General features: G+C 35.4%; 7 protein-coding genes and 1 long non-coding RNA gene across 12 annotated transcripts; 5 read left to right on the top strand and 3 right to left on the bottom strand.

Annotated features, from left to right (window-relative positions):
* Nucleotides 1–91: 91 nt before the first annotated feature.
* On the top strand, nucleotides 92–635 carry AT5G24640 (uncharacterized protein). The gene has a single exon (NM_122372.3). It carries the CDS (start codon nucleotides 144–146, stop codon nucleotides 498–500), a length of 357 nt encoding a protein of 118 aa, NP_197852.1. The 5' UTR covers nucleotides 92–143; the 3' UTR covers nucleotides 501–635.
* A 128-nt stretch (nucleotides 636–763) lies between these two features.
* On the top strand, nucleotides 764–2,844 carry AT5G24650 (Mitochondrial import inner membrane translocase subunit Tim17/Tim22/Tim23 family protein). The gene is made up of 6 exons (NM_122373.3): nucleotides 764–1,150; nucleotides 1,250–1,365; nucleotides 1,930–2,053; nucleotides 2,157–2,305; nucleotides 2,406–2,468; nucleotides 2,560–2,844. Exons 1-6 carry the CDS (start codon nucleotides 863–865, stop codon nucleotides 2,597–2,599), a joined length of 780 nt encoding a protein of 259 aa, NP_197853.1. The 5' UTR covers nucleotides 764–862; the 3' UTR covers nucleotides 2,600–2,844.
* Nucleotides 2,845–3,794: 950 nt separating this feature from the next.
* Nucleotides 3,795–4,103, top strand: AT5G03815. The gene has a single exon (NR_142711.1). It is a non-coding gene; the product is annotated as an other RNA (long non-coding RNA).
* Nucleotides 4,104–4,340: 237 nt separating this feature from the next.
* On the bottom strand, nucleotides 4,341–5,104 carry LSU4 (response to low sulfur 4). The gene has a single exon (NM_122374.4). The coding sequence runs from the start codon at nucleotides 4,875–4,877 to the stop codon at nucleotides 4,599–4,601; it is 279 nt and encodes a 92-aa protein (NP_568450.1). The 5' UTR covers nucleotides 4,878–5,104; the 3' UTR covers nucleotides 4,341–4,598.
* A 1,914-nt stretch (nucleotides 5,105–7,018) lies between these two features.
* LSU2 (response to low sulfur 2) lies at nucleotides 7,019–7,841 on the bottom strand. The gene has a single exon (NM_122375.3). It carries the CDS (start codon nucleotides 7,494–7,496, stop codon nucleotides 7,212–7,214), a length of 285 nt encoding a protein of 94 aa, NP_197854.1. The 5' UTR covers nucleotides 7,497–7,841; the 3' UTR covers nucleotides 7,019–7,211.
* A 3,276-nt stretch (nucleotides 7,842–11,117) lies between these two features.
* On the top strand, nucleotides 11,118–15,309 carry EMB2820 (Cytidine/deoxycytidylate deaminase family protein). 5 transcript variants are annotated; one of them, NM_001343891.1, is made up of 12 exons: nucleotides 11,118–11,155; nucleotides 11,352–12,085; nucleotides 12,160–12,295; nucleotides 12,595–12,692; nucleotides 12,794–12,845; nucleotides 12,930–13,006; nucleotides 13,088–13,209; nucleotides 13,348–13,430; nucleotides 13,642–13,741; nucleotides 13,926–14,336; nucleotides 14,425–14,528; nucleotides 14,606–15,257. In NM_001343891.1, exons 4-12 carry the CDS (start codon nucleotides 12,620–12,622, stop codon nucleotides 14,784–14,786), a joined length of 1,203 nt encoding a protein of 400 aa, NP_001318639.1. In that variant the 5' UTR covers nucleotides 11,118–11,155; nucleotides 11,352–12,085; nucleotides 12,160–12,295; nucleotides 12,595–12,619; the 3' UTR covers nucleotides 14,787–15,257. The 5 variants fall into 5 exon arrangements, with proteins under 5 accessions (NP_001318639.1, NP_197855.3, NP_001318640.1 ...); NM_001343892.1 differs by lacking the exon at nucleotides 11,118–11,155 and having other exon boundaries at nucleotides 11,694–12,085; nucleotides 13,076–13,209; nucleotides 14,606–14,821; nucleotides 15,033–15,309; NM_122376.4 differs by lacking the exon at nucleotides 11,118–11,155 and having other exon boundaries at nucleotides 11,237–12,085.
* Nucleotides 15,310–17,314: 2,005 nt separating this feature from the next.
* On the top strand, nucleotides 17,315–19,258 carry AT5G24680 (Peptidase C78, ubiquitin fold modifier-specific peptidase 1/ 2). Its single transcript, NM_122377.5, has 6 exons — nucleotides 17,315–17,461; nucleotides 17,572–17,704; nucleotides 17,801–18,516; nucleotides 18,620–18,734; nucleotides 18,810–18,905; nucleotides 19,015–19,258. Exons 1-6 carry the CDS (start codon nucleotides 17,406–17,408, stop codon nucleotides 19,096–19,098), a joined length of 1,200 nt encoding a protein of 399 aa, NP_197856.1. The 5' UTR covers nucleotides 17,315–17,405; the 3' UTR covers nucleotides 19,099–19,258.
* On the bottom strand, nucleotides 19,197–22,496 carry AT5G24690 (plant/protein, putative (DUF3411)). Its single transcript, NM_122378.6, has 8 exons — nucleotides 21,909–22,496; nucleotides 21,200–21,364; nucleotides 21,028–21,120; nucleotides 20,826–20,941; nucleotides 20,626–20,724; nucleotides 20,235–20,540; nucleotides 19,955–20,119; nucleotides 19,197–19,799 (listed from the first exon to the last, which is right to left on the bottom strand). The coding sequence occupies exons 1-8, from the start codon at nucleotides 22,251–22,253 to the stop codon at nucleotides 19,523–19,525; spliced, it is 1,566 nt and encodes a 521-aa protein (NP_197857.2). The 5' UTR covers nucleotides 22,254–22,496; the 3' UTR covers nucleotides 19,197–19,522.
* Between the last annotated feature and the right edge of the window lie 54 nt (nucleotides 22,497–22,550).

Raw genomic sequence — 22,550 nt, forward strand, 5'->3', positions numbered from 1 at the left:
AATATTAATTTCTTGGTGGACAAGCATGTTTGACCATTCTCATTTTCTTGTGCCCAAACTTATATTTGGTATGCTCCTCCTACATATAGACAAGACAATGGTAATTCGACAATTCATCAAGTCTCAAATCTAAATAAGTAAACATGAAGAGTGAAGGTCGTCATCAAGGCGTCGTAAGGACAGGAATGATTCATCCGCGGGGCTTTAATCCTCGACACACCAACCGACTCGATTCACCACCAGTTTTTGGAGATTTTACCAAAATGCAACCAAAGACTACCAACCATTCAAATATCATCGGAGAAAGTGAGCGGTCCAAGTACAGTAATTGTCATGTGTCGCCGGCTATCAAGTCGGGCCATAAATCTAAGGGTCGCCGTAAGCTACAACCGACAAGTTGGTGGAGTGAGGATAAGCTAGACCGGCTCATCGGGTCGGATTCATCCTCTGCTAAGGATATTTTGGATATGTTATGTAGTGAAGATCATGATGAGTATTAATAATTATCATGATGATTAACCATCTCGTTTAAGATGTATGAAGATTATTGTTTTTTATTTTATATATGTTTGAACTTTCATAGAAATGATAATAATTATGGGAAGAAATGTAATTATACTTTTGTGTCAAAAGCAATCTAACGATTTTTTTTACAAAATTGTAAAATGAATAACATGGTGTTGGCAACGGTAAAAAAACATGTAGCTATTATTATTATGGGCCGAATAAAGTAATGTAGTATTATAATGGGCAAATGAGGCCCAATAATACATCCGGTAGAAACACGGAACCGGCATAAATGAGGGAGATAAGGAGAAGAAGAAGCGAAAGAATAAAAGTGTGACAAATTAAGAAGAGAGAAATGGGGAAAGACGGAGAAGGAGACAAGAAGCGAGAAACAATGGCGGTGATGAGCTTAATGAAGGATCAACAGAATCCAATTCAACAGTTTCAAGTCAAATTCAAGGAGATTGAGACTGGTTTCAAGTCGTGGTTATCAAAACAGAAGTTACCGGTGGAAGCCGCCGTTGTCACGGCCATGGGTGGTGTTCAGGGAGCTTTTATCGGTGGTTTAATGGGAACTTTATCTCCTGAAATGCCTCAGGCTGGTATTGACCCTCAAGCTATGGCTTCGCTAAAGCAAACTCAGGTTTAATTTAAACCCTAATTTTGATTTACTGGTTATGTCACTTTCAGCCATTTATTGCTATTTTTTGAAGTTTTTGATTTTTGACTGAATTTATTGTAGGCTCTTGTTGGTGGGCCTTTGGTTCAAGCTCGGAACTTTGCTGCTATAACTGGTGTTAATGCTGGTATTGCTTGTGTTATGAAACGGATTAGAGGCAAGGAGGATTTAGAATCTGCGTAAGTTTTCATTTTTGATCCTTGAATATTGTAGCTTAATCTTAAAGCATGTATTGTGTGTGTGTGTGTGTGTGAATTGTTGTTTCCTGGTTCTTACATTTCATCAATGATCTAGGACTTAACGAATTCTAGAAACTGAATTCTGGAGCTGTTTTTAGAGACAATTAGTGTCTGCAAAACTGCAACTAGTGTTTATGTTTTTGCAATTGTCATTTTTCTGATCAACAGTAAGATTTTGAATAGCTGACATAAGTTACAGGTCTTAATCAGATTCTCTGTCACAAGATTGATTCCATGACAGGAAAAAAAGATGACTTCGTTTGTTTTTTCATCATTTATTGCTTCATAGAGTTACAATCTCTTTCTCGAATCAGCTGTTATGATCATTCTGATACTTATAATGATTCACTGTTCATGTAGGGCTTTATCCACTTGTGTGTGTTTACTTTTGAAAGAATCTAGATACAATCTTTGATGCGTGCAGATTCTCAGTGGCTTATTTGTAGCTTGTTTGTTTGTTGAAACTCGATGTGTGAAAAAGAGTCATGTTTTTCGACTGTGTAGTGTGGTCGCAGCATTCGGATCTGGAGTTGCATATTCTCTTGTGAGCGCAGGATTACAAGGACAGCCTATGAATGCAATCACCACTGCTGCTGGTTTCGCTGTTTTTCAAGGAGTGTTTTTCAAGGTAAGTGATCATATATATAAATAGGAGATAAGACTCTTCTTGAAACTAGGCAGGCATGTCATTAAACATCTGTTTCTATTTTCTTCTTTTCGGTCTTGTTCAGTTGGGTGAAAGGTTCTCTAAACCAAGTGTTGAAGATCCATATTACACCCGGGGAAGATCTATGTTGTTGAAACTGGGTCTAGAGAAGTATGAGAAGAACTTCAAGAAAGGTTTATTAGCTGACCCAACTCTGCCATTGCTCACTGATAGGTAACTATACTGTTTTGAGCTCCAGAGGTTTCATACTCTGTTCCAACTAAAGTTAATTGTCTTAGATCAAAATCTTATGCCCGCTAAATTGTGTGTCCAGCGCGCTAAGAGACGTGAGCATCCCGCCTGGACCAAGGCTACTGATACTTGATCACATCCAAAGGTTCGAATCTAACTGCTCATCGCCCTATTTTGAGAGACATGAATCTGCGAAATGACTGAAGTGAATTGAATTGTGGTGATTATTTATACAGGGACCCTGAGCTAAAGGGCAAGCGGGGAAGTCGTGGTTGAGACTTGAGAGCCTCTCTCCTTCTTCTGCAGAATCTTTGTTGTTGTAAGATGTTATAAGGATCTCAAGCACCTATTATTCTTAAATATTATTGGTTGATGTTGCTAGCAAGAAAAATTGAATACAACCTTAAAATATGGTCGCGATATCTAAAAGTTCACACAAAGTTTTCTATATGTACCTGGAAATAGTTGAATTAATGTATGTATAACCCAATAAAAGCTCTTAATCCAGCAGTAATGTGATCATTTAAAGCCAAACTTTAAATTACCATGTTATTAATTATTTAATTTAACAGAAACCAAAACACATGGATTTTGAGTTTTTAACAAATTTGTTGATGGGTCACCCAACATTTATGTGGTTATCAAAATTCCTATACAGCTTTGCATCATCTTTCTTACTCAAACTAAAAAATATTTTCCACCGTCGGGATTTGAACCCGGAAATGGAAGAATGTTCTTTAATTTTAACCATTGTAATACAACGGATATTTTGTTTAGATTTGAATTTATAGTGTATATATACAATTATGTAAATATTATTAATTTAAAAAAAAAATCCGCAGCCGGGATTTGAACCCGGAAATAGAAGAATGTCCTCAATTTTAACCTTTGTGCTACTACGGATCTTTTGTTTAGATTTGAATTTATAGTGTATATATATAATTATGTTAAGCTTTTATCATAAGATTTTGTTACAGATTTTTAGGACTGAATACAAACTTGTAAAATGAATTAAAGATAGATGGTCGTTAGATGACCATCCTGAATTTCCCTAAAAAACCGTTTACGTTTCACCATTCCAAATTTTGGTTGTAGTTTAGGATTGTATATTTTCTACTTTATTTATGTTAGGCATCACATCCACATCTAAAATCAATTGTTATAAACATATATTCTTGAAAATGACTCAAATTGAAGGCATGTAGATGTGAGGTCATATCTCACATATTGGACTACTTTTTTATTTGCCCACGACTTAGCATATATACAACTTTCTTTTTTTGCTAAGAATATAAATATTTCATAAAAATGAAAACAATTTAAGTTACAATCGATGATTATAGACCTATAGAAATGGTTCCATGGCAAAAAAAAGTAAAAGCATGGAAGCATAAACAATAACTAAAATTCGGTCCATCCACTCAACCAAAGCAGTAAGGCTAAAGGCGTTAGATGAAGCGATGACGATTTTAGTTGTTCTTTACGATATTGTTGCTGGAGAAGAAGGGTTTAAAGCAAGGAGAAGGAGCCTAATTGCATATATACAACTTTCTATTTGGGTTTTACCTTTCGAATTTTTTTCTGGTAAAGATCACATTAGCTCCTTATAGGTCGCCGAATCTTTTGATAAGAAACAAGCTTCCAGCTCGATGTCAAGCTCCTTCTTTAGAAAATTTAGAATTATTTCAAAATAAAATGCATATATTTTGTTTTATTTAAACGTCATCAAACTCTACAAAGACTGAAAACCAATGTTGCATGGGCAGAGAAGTCAACGATTCAACGGAAGACGCATGGATGAAATGGTCCCTAAATAATCTAGGAACACTAAAATCTTTATTTGTAAATAAACGATCAAACTAATCGTTATTTCAATTACTCTAGATTATTCAACAAATGGGATATGAAAAGAAGAGAAACATATTTTTTTTATTAATTGCTTTCAAAATATAAAAGGAATTTAGTTGTCTTTTAAACAAAGTTTGAGTTATTACTAACCAAAAATCGAATATCTTTTGCTTTATTTTCAACAAGATCGATTGTTTTTAAAGATTTACTACGTGATATTTGGATTTTGTTGAAGCGCCCGACTAATCCCAAGATGAGCCAGTAACAACAATGATTTTTTTTTGTTTATATAGAAATTTTCCAAGGAGAAATTCAAGATTTAGACAAAAATAAAAACCTCTACATATTTGGCAATGATATAAACCAATTTGAGGATACATATATGATCCAACAATCTAAGAACCTATCCTTTACACAAATATCTATTCTAGGGAGAGGCAGAGTCGGAGGAGAAACGAGAGAGCTGGTTTGTTAGAAAGATGATGCGAGTGTGGTAATCACGAGCCTGGTCTAAAGATTCGGCTTCAAGCTCGGCAAGCTGAGAGCAAAGATGCTCCTCAGCCTCCTCAGCCACCTGTGTCCTCCTCCACAACTGCAACATCTCTTTCCTCATCTCCTCCACCGCTTTCTCCATCTCTCCGTTCTTCTGTCGTAGCTCCTCTACCTCCGAAGCCGCCACCATCACATAGTTTCCTCCTTTTCCCATTTTCTCTCTTTTTATTTTATGGTTTTTGATGATTTCTCTTTTCTTTGTTTTTGTGTCTCTTTACTTTTTGTTGTTGTTCTTCTTCTTTTGGTAATTGATTGTTCCTTATATAGCCGTTTCTGCGACTAGTCTTTGGGTGGTGGGTATATGTCTAGATTCATTGATATCTCTTGTTTTTCGTTCTTATTTATGGTTAGTTATTTTCCTTCCTCTAGAACATTTTGTTTTTTTAATTATGTTCCGATATACACGTTGGATCCAATAATATAACATGTGAATTCTTTTTAGCAAAACTATTTTGTAGATTTGGGTAGGATATTCGAAAACTTTAGACCAATCCTTTTAAAGGAGACTATATTACTAATGAATCTATTGTAGGCTTTAATAATAGGGAGGCCATAAAATGTACTTCTTTCATTTTCTTTTAATATTTGATTTTAAAGTTTTTGCATACCGATTAACGAATTATTTTTGATCATTGTGGGTTGAAGTATTAAATTGTTGCACATAATATTGTAGTATTTGGTAATTTTGACTCTTATGTTACGTAATAATAGTACTACAGAGTAATGAATCTCCTTGTAATTCTTATTTTCACATCTCATTAAGCTTTATGACAAAGATAACGTAATAAATCATATGAAATGTCATTGACGGTGGCTCGTGAGTGGTCGTTGTGTTTGAAAGAGAAAAAAAGAAAGAAAGAAAAACTTGTAGTGTTTCGGTTATACAGACGTTATATAAATCTTATATTCATGACGTTCTCTATTTTGTTTCACTCAAGTATTTTACATAAACGTTTAGCATATAATATGTTTTCAAAAAGAAAAGCTAATAGTCTAATTAGTGACACAAATGACAAACCAATATATATTTCTAAGACTATATAAGATATCAATAAAAGATGACGATATATTTACAAAAGGTAAAACTAGTGGTAAGGTAGCAATACGATAAATAAAAACATGATGATACCACCCGTCTATATACTACCATTTTCTTACCGTCTCACTGAATGGTTATGTACAAGAAGTAGTACACGTTTATACCAACGACGGTAAAACATTATCAGTGAAAAAATGCAGTTTGGCCATCCTAAATTTCCTAAAGAGACCGATTACGTTTCATCATTCAAAACTTTACTTGTAGTTAGAAAAATGGATTATTGTTTTGTTTATGTTAGGTATCACATAGATATCTAGACCAATTAATATAAAACACATACTCATGAAAATGACTCAAAGGCCATATATCATATATGTGATCTTTTTATTTGCCTACCAATTAGCAAATCCTTCTCTTTCGGGTTTAGCTTTCCAATTATTTCAGAAAAAGATCACATGAAATTAGCTCCACCATCCAATAGGTCGCCAAATCTCTAGCCTCTCTGTTTTTTGCTAAGAAATTATGAATGTAAACTTGAATTGCACATAATTGGTTTTTTGTGCACAACTTGCTTATATAAATTAAGTTGGTATTACAAAAGTACACTTAAACACAAAACATTTTGTCAGAAAATCCGTTTTATATGGTTAGAAAGAAATACAAGATAACTATTATCATTCTCATAATTCAAAGAGATCTCCTCTCGGATCATCAGTTTCCAAGTCTCTCCAAAGACAATTCTAGTTATACTTCAAAAAAAAAAACATTATAAATATTTGTTTGTTTTAATTGCATCACAATTTATGAAAAATTAAAGGGTTTTGGTTAACAAAAAAAAAAGACTAGACTTGTTTGCCCACGTCAGGTCACCTGGTTCTGTCAGAAACTAGATTTGTTCAAAAACAAACCCTTTGTTTATATTTGTACATAGTACACTGGCGTTGGATCCGTATATTCGTTTCCCTTTTTTCTCCCAAAAGCAAACCAAGTTCTCCAATTTTACTATGTCAAACTCTAGAAAGACCAAAACCACTGTTGCAATGTCAATGATTCAGTAGAATTCAAACACTTCTTCATATAATACGCAAAAATCTAAAAGCAAAATCTTTATTTGTAATTTGGTCATTTCACATATAATAATAGGAAACATGACCATAATTGCTTTAAATTTTCTTTCTGTTAAAGTAATTTACACGTCTTACAAACAAAATTCCATTTTAGTCAAACCAAACATCGAATATCATTTACTTTAAATTGTTTTCAAGACTTTTCATTCATCATTAATCGCAAAAATCAATCGGTAACAACATCGATTTTTTTTTTTGATTGAAACTTCCATATTTGTTTTAAAGACAACTCTACATATTGGCATTGATATGAGCCGATAAGAGGATACATCAAACAATCTAAAAAACCTATCTTTCTTTAAAAGCAAATATCTATCTAATTCTACGGAGAGGCAGAGGCAGAGTCTGAAGAAAGACGAGAGAGCTCGTTCATGAGAAAGATGATACGAGAGTGGTAATCACGAGCCTGGTCTAAAGATTCTGCTTCAAGCTCGGCTAGCTGTGAGCAGAGACGCTCCTCCGCTTCTTCCGCCACCTGTGTCCGCCGCCACAACTGCAACATCTCTTTCTTCATCTCCTCCACAGCTTTCTCCATCTCTCCGTTCTTCCGTCGTAGCTCGTCCACTTCGGAAGCCGCCACCGTCACATAGTTTCCTCCTTTCCCCATTTTTAAGAACTTTTAAAGGTTTTCTAAAGATTTCTCCTTTTGGTTATTTTGGTCACTTTGAGTTTTTTTGTGTTTTGTTTTGGTTCTTGAACGTTCCTTATTAATAGGCGTCTTTGAGACTGGGGTTTGGGTGGGTTTTATGTCTAGGTTCAATGTATCTATATCTCTTCTTCTTCTTTCTTATTTCTGGTGAGTTATTTTCTTCCTCTAGATTCTAGAACATTTTCTCTTTTAAATTATTTTCGATATACACGTTGGGTCCAATTAATATTTTGGAATATTTTAGTGGTACCATATAATTGTTTTATTGGTTAGAGACAAATTTGTTTTTAGAGGAGACACGAGATAAGTTATAATAAAAATTTATCAATCAATATAGTAAAATGTATTGGTTCAGTCATAATAACTCTTGTCATTTCAATAATACATATGGCAACGGATTTAAAATGAAAAATATTTGTTTAAACTGATATTTTTTTTTTAAAATGGAGTATTTGCTTTCTAAGAATGAATAAATTTCTTTGTCTAATTGAATAAAGTGGATTAAAACATATTTTGGACCATTTTACTTTGATCTAATTGCTATACATATAAAGTAATGAATATTTCATATTTACTGGACCATAAATACTAGTAATTCAATCTATTTATACAAGTCTAAACTGTAGCTCGTAAGTAAAAGTAATGAACAATTCTTACATTATAGCCCCAATGAGCTGTCAATTTCATCAAAGACAACTATATGTTAATAGATCATAATAATACATCGTCTTAATAATGGTCCTAAACTCAGGAATAAGTTGTGCAAATATGTTTTCATATACGCATGTAAAGAAAAGATTGTGACTATTATTGAAATAACATGAGTTATATTTATATCCACCAACTCTTTATCCTCAAAGAGGATATATATATCCGCTGTATTATGCTAACATTACCATTCTTGCACTTGAAAAATGACTTTAATTAATTGAACATTTTATTACCATGAATTGAACAAAATTTCTGAAAATTGCTTCTGAAGCATCCAATTTTCAAGATTTTATATATTCATTCTAAAAACTTAATTCAATAAACTCATGTAACAACAAACTAATCGTTGAATATATTTTCTTCTCGAGAACGTTGACTGGACACTAAAAGAATGAAAGAGTAGTACTATTTGAATTTTCAATGAAACCCCACTTATTTCAAAGGGGAACTTCTTTTTTTTCTTTTTTCTTTCTTTTCTGTTTTGCTATTTCATAGAATATAGAGAAAATAATTGTTTTCCACTATTTCTCTTAATTGCTAAAAGGCATGTAGAAATCATTTTCTCACCTTTATATTTTCCACTAATATATTCCGCCAATTATAGCCATTAATTAACTTGGAGCAAAGCCTTTGTCGATGTAACCCACATTCCCACTTCTTTCTCTTAACTGGAGTATTGGACAATATCTCCCAAAGTCAAGGGCTGTCACGATTATACAGCTATTCTTGTATAGTTAAAGTTACGGCTACGATTCATAGTTCTTAAATTACTTATTAGCTATTTCTTTAGTATCTTTATTGGTGTGTATGGGGAAAACTAAGAAGACTTTGGTTATGAATGGTGTCATGAAGCATAATAAAATAATACGGTGCGGTTTGATTTTACTCTTGGTCATGTTTTTGTGAATCATATTTGGACAACACACCAACCTCAAGAAGTAGGGTGATTCAAGTATAAACTGAAAAATCATAAGCGTTAAATACCGATTAATACAATCATATATATATTTCGAAACTTCAAAACATTAGTCAAAATTTGATAACTCATTTATCCGTTACTCGCACCAAACTAATTAAGATATCTATTCAGCTTTTGTTCTATTCGTTCTACACCATTTATTCTTTACAAACTACATCTGTTATGCTTTATTTGTCTGTTCGTTTTGTTCTATACGTCACCTTATGATGTGTATCTTCGTTTTCCTAGCAAAGGTTGGTCCAAAAAAATTGATGGCCCGAATCAATATTGTTTTTTTCTCTCTTTTTAGCTATAATTCAAAATCTTAAACAATATTGGTTATAAAATTATGTAAAGTTGTGTTAAATATATTGGAAAACACAGAGGGACCGGTCACCAACTGTTGAAATCTTTAGTTGGAATATGCTCTATGGATGCTGATCAGTGACCACTATCTAATTGACTAAAAAAATAATCATCATTCATCCAAAATATCCTAAATAGATTTTAAAACACCCAATTACATCAGCAACTATATATGTTACGTGAGCAACAGCGCTATACATGTAGAAAATAATTTCCAGTTTTTATAACATTACAAGATCACCATAAAAAGTACGGATGTTAAAATGGGCTAAACATTTAGAGTCGGCCCAGGTCCGCTAAAATAAATAAAAGCCCGGTCCCGATTAAATCAAAGGAGAAACGTTTGGGCTTAAATATGGTTTTGCAGAAAAGGTTTCGGGCTTTTATAGGGCTGGCCCTATTATACTACGGTTCTGTTCGTTTCTCCATTTGACAGATCCATCCAATTGATCCATTCAACATGTCCATCTAGATGATTCATTCGACTCTTGTTCGTTTTATTTTTAGTCGGTTCATTTGACTGGACCATCCGAATGAGATGTTGTTCGTTTACTTATCTCTATCTCCATCCAAATGATTTGCAATAATACAAATACCTAAAATACCCATGCTTTCATCTAATTCTTAATCTAAAATATATTTAAAAGTAAATAAATTTCAAATAATAGTTTTTTATATTTATAAATTTATTTTACGGTTTTGGCGGGAAAACGTGATTTTATGATTTGACGGGAAAACTCGATTTTACAGTTTTGGCGGAAAACAAAATTTTACGTTTTTGGCGGGAAAACGTGATTTTACGGTTTTGGCGGGAAAACGTGATTTTACGGTTTTGGCGGGAAAACGTGATTTTTGCGGTTTTGGCGGAAAAACACGATTTTACGGTTTTGGTGGAAAAACGTAATTTTTTGGTTTTGGCAGGAAATCACGGTTTTACGGGTTTGCCGGGAAACCGTGATTTTGCGGTTTTGGCGGGAAAATAGAATTTTACGATTTTTGCGAGGAAAAAATGATTTTGCGGTTTTGGCGGGAAAACGTAATTGTACGGGTTTTGCTGAAAAACGAATTTTACGGTTTTAGCAAAAAAAATGATTTTGCGGTTTTAGCAGAAAATTTAATTTTTTATTTTTTAAAAAATAATTGTAAAATAAGATTTAAATCTATTTATTTATTTTATCTAAAAATACATCTAAATAATCAATTGAAATAATTAGGGTATTTTTGTCATTTGTTATTTTAGATTGAATCATCTCCATCCAAATGATCCAATTTAGTTCAGTCAAATGAGTTTCAAAATTTAGCCTAAATTTTCAAACTCATCCAGATGATTCATTTGGATGGATCATCTGAATGAACCGTTTTTGGCACCAAACGAACATCAAAACTCATCTCCATCGAAATGATCCATCTTACTGATGAAACGAACATGCCTACAAACTTTTTTTTTTCTTCTTTAACACTAAACGACGACGTCTCTTTTTTTTTTCTTTTTTTTTTTCTTTCTTCTTCTTCTTCAATCTTCTTTCTTCGATCTCTTATTTTTTAAACTCTCTTCTTTGATTGTGAGAAGCCATAAAAAAAGGTTCGATATCTCTCTCTTAATCTTTCATCTTTCTCATTTTTCTATTCTCATAGATTGATATATTCTCTATCTTTGGAATCTGATTCATAGGATTGGGGTTTAATGGTTTTCGAAGAAATCTGGGTTAAAGTGTGTTCGTGTGTTCTCTAAATTTGATTCACTAAACGTGGGTTTCGAAAAATTGAATTCTGTGTAGCTATGATCTTGTGGCATAAGGCAAACTGATTCCTGAAGTTGGAACATCGTTCTCTGGTTCAGTAGAGAACCGACGAACACCCTTCCCCATCTCCGACGATGTTGTTTTTCTGCTTAGGACACAAGTTTGTTTTGTTTTTTTTCTCTTAAACTTTCATACTTTCACACACTCATAAGTTTACACACATTACACATATATATAGGAGATTTCTTCTACTCACCATACCCACTCTCTTAGACCTTAAACTTAGTCACTATTTAACCTTACTTCTAGACATTAGACTTAGGGATACAAGCAACCTTACACAACCTTACCTTAGCCACTAACAACCCCAACTACTCTACCTCAAGTACTTAGCTAGAATAAGCTACTTCTACGAATGGGCCACAACAAAACATACTTCACCACTTTGGGCCTACACAACTTCATCAGCCCAATAAGATAAAACATAAAACCCACTTCTCTTGTCTTCTTCTTCTTCTTCTTCTTCTTCTTCTTCTCACGTCTCTCTCTTACGTCGTCTTCTTCTTCTAGTTTCCAATCTTCTTGTTCTTCATCATTGTTGTTTCCTTCTCACTGATGTTCTTCTTCTTCTTTGCAGGATCAATCGGAGAGTTCAATCTCAACAGACGACCATACCCTCGATACAGTAGCTGCTCCGCTCATCAACGTCCATTTCGCCGCCTTTAGCCGTCAACGTTCTCTGGTTCTGTTGCCGTACAAAATTCTTAAAGGTCGCGTTTTTATGTAAGCGTAGGGTTTAGTTGTCGTCCCGCTCTTTTTAATTAGACTTTGTTAATTTAATTAGGTTAATTAGATAAGACCTAAAACGGCGACGTGTAAGCTGTCGTCTTCTTGACCTTTTTGGTGAACTCCTCCTTCCTCTCTATCGGCTATCGCTCGCTGCGTCTCTGTGTCTTGTTGCTTGGAGCAAGCTCTCCAGCGTGAGTTAATCTAATCTCTGTAATGATTAATTACCTTCTTTTACGGTTTCTGGAATTGCATCTGTGTGTGAGCACTTGGTTTGAAATATGATTTAACTAGTGAATTCGATAATGCTGTTCAATAAGAATGCTTAGAAAAGCCTTAACTGGGTTTTACTCACCACTCTTCTTATTGAATCTAGAAATTGAAAGTGTGAATTTTTGCGAGTTCTCTTATTCAAACTTCACTGCGAAAGGTGGAGTTTTTCGTCTCTGTTTTCTCCCTAATTCTTATAGTTTGAGCTAATGGTGTTAATCAGGCTCAAGAATAGATAAAATAAAATTATGGATTCAGATGCATGGGAAATTATCCATATACCTGAAAAGCCTTCATTGTCACCTGACCATCAGCCCACTGGTATGATTCAATCTCTAAGTTTGGTTTTTTAGTCTATCAAAGGTTCTTTATCTAAACTTCTTCTTCTGTGTGTGTGTGTGTGTTGTTCTTGTTGTTCACAGTGAAGGTATATGCTAGCCTAATCAAACCCAGATTTGCCAATACGATAGTGAGGTTTGTCATTCTTGTTTCGACTCTTGACTCGTTGATTCCAGTGCTGTAATCTCATGAGTGAATTTTTTTACTTTGCTATGATAGGCATTTATGTAAGATTGCTCCTCTAGAAGATCTTCGTCATGTTAAAAGGGTGAAGAAGAAGATTCTGCCAGATTGCGGTATCCCATTGTTAGTTTTCTTAGCGCGCTGATACACCAATCATAAGATTATGAGGTTTTTATTGTAAGCTTATTGGACAGGTGAAACTCAGTTGACTGTCATCTTATGTCTAGCACCTGAGCACAACGATCAGTTGAGTGACATGCCACCTGATGTGCAGAGACTCGTTGATCCCTATGAGTTGAGTCCTTTTATTACACAAGTAGGTTATTTTTCTCTTATCTCACCACTATTTGCTTCAAGGGTTTTTGATTCATTTAGCTTCCAAGTCAGAGATTTCTTTCTGCTCATTCATTTATATTTTCAGTGCAATCTCATATTTCTGCTATAACTATGATAGGTATGCAAATATGCTGCGGTATCCAAAGAAGAGTGGGAAGAACAAAGTAAGATATGGCCTACTTCATTTCATCCACCAACCTAGTAAGCTCCATGTCTAGAATCAGTTTTGTGACCAAAAGAGTCTTTATTATCTTTCTGGTCTTTTTATTATATATGCTTTAGTCGTTCTAGAATAATCTTATTTCTTGATGGTTTCTATTGGTGCTCTTATCTGCATTGTAATAGCAATATATGTCTTTGTTTATAGTGCAACAGTCAATGATTTTTTACTTTTTGCATTTGGCAATGATAGCAATATAGATGGCATCGGTGGGTTCAGCGAGGAGGAAACACAATCAATCTGCAAGTTCATGAGAGTTGTTATTGATATGGCAGTATCTGGTCATACACCAGTAAGTATTTTCCATTGATCTACATAACGTCGATATCAAGTTTTAGACAACAGACCATTCATTTTTCATGTACCATTTGCTTTTTTTAGCGCCTCAATCCTTGTTCTCTTGGTAGAAAGATTTACCATCGTTTCATTACATAGAAAATGATCTCAATTTACCACATTTCTAATGTACTTTTCAGCTTGTGAATGCTGCAGTGATAGTTGATCCTTCAGTTAGGCGAATAATAGCTAGTGAAACTGATCAAGTATATGCATCATCTGCTCCTCGTGACATGACTAGCGCAGAGACCAGGCCCTTCGAGGAAACAGGGGAAATATGTTTAAATGACACACTTGAAAAACAGAATGGTTCATTGTCTGCTCTTTCTTGTCTGAATCCCTGGCAATGGAGTTTGCAGCCGCATGACACTGAAAATTGTAGCCAGTGGCATCCTCTTAGGCATGCTTCCATGGTTGCCATTGAATCCTCTTCTGCCAGAGATAGAAATCTGTTTCCCAATCCATCCAAGATTTTTGATCAGGATCATGTTCCGCCCTCAAATACAGATTCTCCGGCTAAAAAGCAGAAAACAAGCAGTCAGAGTCCAGACGTAAGTTCATTCCAACCAAGTTTTTTAATTTCCTCCACATGCTTTGACTAGTACAGCATTCTCTCTTACACTTCTGAGTTATCGATAGGTCCAAAATGACAGCAGAGAAGAGACTGTTAGAGATCCTTCAATGGAAAGGCCGTACCTCTGCACTGGTTATGACATTTTCCTCCTGTTGGAGCCTTGTACAATGTGAGTTTCTACATACATATTACCCTTTTAAACTCTGCAAGTGTGTGTATCTAATAAAGTCGTGATATGTTCCCAAGGTGTGCTATGGCGCTTGTGCATCAAAGAATAAAACGGATTTTCTATGCTTTTCCAAACACCACGGCAGGTGGTCTCGGGAGTGTTCATAGACTTCAAGGGGAAAAGAGTTTGAACCATCATTATGCAGTGTTTAGAGTTTTGCTGCCTGATGACGCACTTAGACAAATGACCACGGTCTAATGCATTGTTGTAGTCGATTGATAATCAGGTTCTGGGTGAGAAAGCTAATTCTTTGTTCTTGTTCATTCCAAGAATCTGGAATCTTATTGAATTATTATGTAGACCAAAAACTTTCGACTTCTATTACTGTGTATGGCTCAGTACTCTCTAGTCAGAAACTTGTGTTTTAGAGAAACAACAGAATGCAAGAAACGAACCGTCACTAACCAATCCTCACATGAAATAATGCATCTCTACTTACTGTAGTATCAGGTCATTGCATGGCCCAACTGAAATCATTCTTGCACTGCGCTCTCTTAATCTAACAACAGAGGATTGACGATTGCCGCCATTCGAAAATCGTCATTAGCTGAAAGACGAAAGAGGTTGTTATGAGGTAAATGGTGATAATCTCAAACTTGGTTTTCAAAGTTATAAGCTCATCTGATCGCGCAACACGTGTATATTTGTATGTATTAGATTTTGATAGGTGAAAAAAAAATTATGTAACAATAAAAAGTCTAGATTAAGACCTGTGTATGAGTGTTTTAAAATTATAAATTGTACTAAATTTAAGAAAAAGGGTTGTTTGTATATTTGTTTTTGCCTTAATACACTAATTTGCATTTTGATATTTTAAATTTGTTGTAAAATTTATTACAATAATCTAGTAAAGTTAAATTATCAATATGTTATTAGATCAATGTTAGAATCATTTTACAATATTCATATTGTAAGATTTGCATTTCAATATTTTAAATTATTGTAAGATTGTATATATATACACTTATTTATAGCCTATAGACATTTATTATTTCTTATTCATAATTGTAAACTAAATTATTAGTGTTAATTTTTATTTTGCCACAATTAATGTTAGATCTAAAGTTTAAAATCCAAGATTATATCATATTGTACATTTGTTTATTTACTTTTCATTATTCTAAAGTAGATTAATAGTGTTAAATCTCTCTTTTGCCACAATTAATGTTAAATATAAATTTAAGACTCCAAGATTAGATCATTAATTTCTTTATATATTGATATAAAAATCTAAACTAAGAATTATCATCGTACGAAAAGAATGGAGGGTGACAAACATAATAATTCTAAGACAATTTTTTCAATGCATAAAAAATAATCCTACGACAATGATTATATCAGAGGATATAGTTGAAGAGATATTTCAATATCTTCCAATAAAATCACTAGCTAGATTCAAAGTCTTGTAAAAAAATGGAGATCAATGATCAAATCAACCTACTTTTCCCACAAATGACTCGTTCGTACAGGTTTACCAACCCCTAATATGAAATATCTTCATGTTAGTCAACACTTTTCAGCGAATTTTGTTGAAGAAGATTCAACTCAATAACTTTTCTTTTGGAGACTTTTTCTAGAGATGACCATAACAACGGAAAAAACTGTCATTCTTCTTCTTGTTACTACACTTTTCCTGATGATCCAATCGACAAATGTCAAAATAAAACCATTCAAGTATTGGGATCTTGTGATGGATTGGTCTTGATTCAGATCCATGACGATTTTAGGCACATTTACTTGATCAATCCTTCGACTAAAGAACACATGAAACTTTCCAAAGTGGTGCGTCGTTGGTACGCACCTTGGTTACTTTCTTAGATTACATGACCGTGCATACATGATATTTGTTATTATTAGTTAAACTTATACATATCAACTTGATTACTTTTTTTAGCTTTGTAGTATCCGAAAAAACTTTTCATGCATGCTCCGTTAGACCTTTCGATCTGCGGTAATTTCCGTAACGTTCGCGTAGCCAGGTTGCAAATTAAATCGCAACCTCAGTATCTTGAAGGCAAATCAAACCTTGGATGGGTTTAGAAACATTTCAAAGTGGTGTTTCGTTGGTACACATCTCTTGTTGACCGGAAGACAAGAACAATGCTTCCTCCTCTTGACAAACAGAATGAAACAACGTTTCGGGTTTGTTTTGGTAGATTGGTAAAACATTGGTGACGAACAACACTCGAGGCTTTTTCATTGATCAACTCAAGTAAATTTCTCTGAATTCTACGGAGCAAATAAATGATGCACATTGCTTTGAGACGCATAGCCATTTCGCCAAGACTTTTAGAGGCATCGGTAACAGAATCTTCATTTGTAGATCATAAGGAAGTGTTTCAAAGCTTGAATTCTCCATTCTTGTTTTTTTGTTTGTTATGATATTTTGTGTTTTGAGACATAGAGACCTACTAAACACACATGTGATATTTATAAGAGATTCTCAAAAATTGGTTTGTTACCAACGTTGTGACTTGTTGAGTCGTAAAACGTGTACATGCATCTCTGATTTATATTTCCAAAAGAGAAATATTAGTTCCTCACATTAAAACTTACCATAATTATTGGCCAATTAAGATTCTTTATTTTCTACTTTCTCTCGTTTAAATTTATCTTTTAACACAAAAATAAAATAAAAATCATTAAGAATTAAAAATTCCAAAAAAAAATAGAAATAATCAATGCACCACAAGCACTCCAATTAAACGCAGGCGTTTTGATCATCACCGGAGGAGGTCAATTTCTGATTTCTTCCGGCGAGAAAACAAACGAAAGAGTGAAAAAAAGGCGACTTTTTTCTTGTCCCGGGTTATAAAGATGTCAGCTTTGTGTCCTGTCTGCAATCTCACGCTTCCTCTCTCCCTAATCCAAAGGTATCAATCCCTAATTTCAGCTTTGTGTCCCTTATTTCTATATGCTTCTTAGTTGCATTCTCTCGAGGTCTTGATGTGTTTGTCTGGTTATGGTGGATGGTTTGACTCAGCCATGTGAATTCCCACTTCGAAGACGATGAAATCAATCCACAAATCGAAACCGATCACCACTTGGCTCTGCAACTCGCTTCTGATGATCATTCTTCTGATGATCCTTCTTCGTCTTCCTCTGCTTCATCATCTGTAATACTTTCTTAAAACCCTTAAATCTTCTTTCCACTCCTGTGTTAGGTTCAGAAAAGAAAACCCAATTGATAAAACATTGTTTCATTTCTGCAGAACAACGTTGCCTCCTTGGTCCAGTTACAGACTAAGAGTCAATTCTATAGTGTAGGTCATGGTGGTTTGATTTGTTTGCTGAGGAACTGTCTGGAGTCAGAACTGAAATTGAAGTCGAAACCTTTAGAGTGTAGTACTAGTTTACTATCAGGCTTTGTTGATCATTTTCAATCTTCGAAGGAGGATAAAGGTTGGGGATGTGGATGGAAGAACATTCAAATGCAATGCTCTCATTTGCTTTCTCATAGAGAAGAAGCTAAGAGAGTTCTCTTTGGTGGTTCTAATTTTGTTCCTGATATTCCTTCGCTCCAGCGATGGCTTGAGTTAGCTTGGAACAAGGGGTTTGATGTTTCTGGAGCTCTTCATTTTGATAATCGAATATGTGGTTCCAAGAGATGGATTGGAACTACTGAATGTGCTGCGTTGTTACGTTCTTTCGGGTTGAAAGCGAGGATTGTTGATTTTGCTCCCGAGAAGTCTAAATCGATGTATCTTTCAGTTCCTGGTTCTGCTATTGCACCCAAGGTAAAGTCATATGGTCCCATGGACAGATATATGGTTAAAAAGGGGGGAAGTGGGAAGGGAAAAGCAGTTGACTCTCATAGTTCTAATTCTTCTAGGATCAGCAAAGGAGCGGTTTTAATGGAATGGGTTTGGAATTACTTCTCAGATAACAGGTTAAGTGTTTCATCCGGTGTTCATATTACGAATAAAGGGTAGGTTGTTTTGTTTCAGTTCTTGATCTCTGAAATGTCTTTTGTAACTTCAAAACACATTACGTCTAAGGTTCCTGAGTTGATGTTATCGTGTGTACTGCAGGCCCTTGTATTTCCAACATGAAGGGCACTCGAGGACAATTGTTGGGGTTCAGAGACGGTTGCAAGGAACTACATTTACTCCTCAGTACAATCTCCTAATTTTGGACCCGGCTGATGTGAGTATACATGAACATCAGCTTTTACTAAAGTTGAATGTGATTAATGATTGTGAGACTTGAATGTGAATGCAGTTTACTAGAGCTATAGAGATAGCGCTTATAGAGAAGAGAGGATGGGAGGGATATCTTAAAAGAGGAGCTCACACACTGAAATGCCCCGAGTATCAGGTCTCAGCTTTGAACTCTGATATCAATCATTTCTTTGTTATTTTGCATAAAGCTAAGTGATTTTGTCTGAGTGTGATTTGGGGAATATTGTGATGATATATACATACAGATGCTGTACGTTGATAATGGAATTGCTGATGGAGAGGAGTTGGAGAAGCTCAAAACCATTGATAGTCACTTTGTTGAATTCTAATGACTTCCATCAAAAATTGAAGAATGGTTCTTGAAGATTCTTAGATTAATTGCAATTTTTCAGGACTAGGAGTTAGACTACTATGACTTTCCAAGTTTCAACGAACGTATAAGATGTGGCTATTTATTAGAAACATTGAGAAAATACAGAATTTTAACCAGAGATAAGCATCTTTATCACCACACCTAAAAATAGAAATGTCTTTCCAAAAGCACTTAAAACTAGAGAGAACGAGTCATAAAGTAAAAAAAAAAAAAAAGAAGCTATAGAGCTTTTTTTCAATTCCTCCAAGTTTGGTGATCCCTTCTTCCTTCCTCTGGCAACAAAACCTTTTTCATGTGTGCCTCAAATGAACAACAAAACCTCACTGTTGTTCTTCCATGGACTCTGAAAATTGTGACATTTTAGAGGTTTTGTTGGTTATTTAAGAGGCAGATGCAGCCACCTTCTTCCTCACTATCCTTTTTCGCCGAGCCTTTGGAGGTGGAGAATCTGAAACTGAATCTTCTTGCTTCTTCCCGAGTAGCCCTGAGACAATTGCATTCTTTGAGATGAACCATTTTGAAGATGGCTTTGCTACTGCTTCCTCTGAGGGTCGGTTGTATGCTTTTGCCAGCAGATCATCTGACTGCGCCAGTGGGTCTGCCTCTACACCTAGCCATACTTGTCTTGACTTTTCCCCTAATTGCACATTCATAATCCTGTACCACATACATCCATCCATATTCATCAACGATCTTGATCCCCAGATTAAAGGTTTCCTAAGTCCTAAGACAGAGTTTTACAATACAATATCCAAACTGCCAACATGTCCTGTTTATGTATGACATGTACATATGTGGGAGAAAGAGAATACCTCAAGGCAGTGCCGAAGAAGAGTGCTACTCCTATGACGTCAAAGTGACTGCTCACTCCTCTTTCAAATCCACATAACAGCTGATATCTCAAGTTGGCATATATTCCAAGAAATGCACCATAACCAAGAGCATTTGTGCTGATAGATGGGACCGTCACAGATACTCTGTCAGAACAAAGGCACAAGTAGTTAAGCATGAGCTGGAAAAAAAGCAGAGATGCTGCCCGAGTGAATCAAGAGATTTGTAATCCTATGATAGAAGGAGAAGATATGTGATGACCTGTTCTTCTTCTTTCCTGCTAGAACGTTTGACAACGAACCCTGGAGTGTTCCTGCTGCGAGTCCAAGAATGGACAACTCTGCAGCCTTGTAGAAAAGAGAATGAAATCTCTTTTGCAAGTCGAACTCTCTAAGAGGATAGCTCATTTCAAATAAATTATTTGGTAGCTTTTGTAATGTATTTTGCAGGTCAAACCGGAATGTGTTTCCATAGGAACGACATGGAGCTAGTAACCAAACAGCAGCTGCATTGCATGCTGATACAGTAAGAACATTTATAAGTGCAAGATCCCATTCCTCTTTTAGTCTGCAAATTATAGAGAATACAATTTAGGACAAGAAACCAGAAGCTACAAAACCTTCAAAGTATAGGTACATGGAAAGGAACATACCTATTCTTACGATTCTTCACCTCCCACCAAACTGAGCATCCAACCGTGGCAGCTTGCTCCAAAAGAAGTTTATAGAGAAATGCAGGATCCGCCAACATCCTACACAAGACAGTTTCTTAGTCAAGACTGCATTTAGTATGACAATACAGAAACTTATAACTTAAGAGACAATGAATTCTCAGAAGAAACCCAAAATGTACCTGCCAACAAAGGCCCTCGATAATCCCTGAGGAAGGGCACGGGAGATCATTCTAGTCGTTGTAGGACGGGCATTTATGGCAAGGAATTTCACCATTTGAGCTGAGCTGACCAAACCCTGCGTACAAGTTTCCGTAAATTCAAGTATGTCAGCATCGCAAGATCACCATTTCATAATAACAGAAAGCTTAAACGATGTCTCACCATTTCATATGCTTGACGGAGACCGGCAGGTAAATCCATCATTGTTTTTTGCCATTCATTCAACACAGCATCAACGAATTTCCTATCAAAAATCTGGACAATAACATATATGCCATTACTGCGTGACACCATGACAATAAAATACATGAACAAAAATATCAAGTTCTCATACCTCTGCGAGAAACATCCTACGCCTAAAAAGTCCATCATCATCTCCCTCATCACCATCATCGAATTCATCAAAGTAATCATCATCATCACCATTATCGTCACCTCCATCGCCACCACCATTATTGATACTCTTTCCAATGTTTCCACCCCCTCCTCCAGTTGCAATCTGTAATGAAACATGAAATAAAAATTCACAAAGCTACTCTTTTCTGATCGGTGCAAAATAGATTCACTGCAAACTGTTATCTCCAAGGAAGATATCATTCAAGAAATTGCATCCGCCCATTATCATAACACATTTTTTCAGCTACTCTACTTCATCTCCTTGACCAACTTCTACTATTTCCTACTAAAGAAATTATCCAACTTCTCCGGATTAAAATCAAGTTATTTTTACTTAGAGCAAAGAAGCAGGACTAAAATCTAGCACTTCACACACACTGTTACTCGCTACTCATAGTTCCCCCACAAGTAGACGATGGAAAGAGAACAAATTCTGAACCTCCAAGAAGAATGATCAACTCTCGACTTGATGAACCATCGAAAAAATCAGAGCAGAGAGGATAAAACAAGGAACGACATGGTCATAGCCATACGATTGGTAAAAGGCACAGCCTTTAGAGAGAATTTCACCAAACTAATCTAAATTCTTGCAATTCACAAAATTATCTCTTAACAAGAAACAAAAGAAAGGAGTATGAGAGAGAGACCTCAGGGCTAGTCTCAGAAATCTTCTGGGTCATATCAAGCTTCCCTTTTTCCAAAGTAACAGCTCCTACCGAACCAAATTTGCCTTTCATCACAGGACACATCTGAGTACTTGCAGAGAAAGAGCCAGAGGAAGATGTGCCTAACTCAACTCCAGAAGGTAACTGTAAGCAACGCTCGAGTCCTGAAACTGAATCATCGACAAGAAACGAGGACGAAGAAGCTCTAACGAAGCCACGACGGAGCTTACAAGGCAGAGTAACGAGTGGACGAGGGATAGGTAAACAGGGTTTGAGAGGAGATAAGGGTTTGGGAGCGACAACGCTCTGAAACACCATATGTGACATGGCTTTACCAGGATTAAAAACCCAAGCTTTGATTCCGATAAATATTCAAGCTTTTTTGGTGAATTTCTTGTAGAAAAGGCGCAGAGCAGAGCCTATTTCTTCTCTCTTAGGGCTGAGAGAGAGAAAGAAAGAGAGGAAAAGAGAGATGAGAAGGAAGAGAGGATTTATCGCCAATCAGACGATTTCAGAAACAACAACCCAATCTCGCTTTTCTCTTTTTGCACCAACTCAAAAGCTTAAACACTTCTGGTTGACTCAGAGGGTTTTAAGACGGTTATTGACATTTACACCTGTCCA

This window comes from Arabidopsis thaliana, chromosome 5, assembly GCF_000001735.4.
Source record: "Arabidopsis thaliana chromosome 5, partial sequence".
In the NCBI taxonomy this organism is placed as follows: domain Eukaryota; kingdom Viridiplantae; phylum Streptophyta; class Magnoliopsida; order Brassicales; family Brassicaceae; genus Arabidopsis; species Arabidopsis thaliana.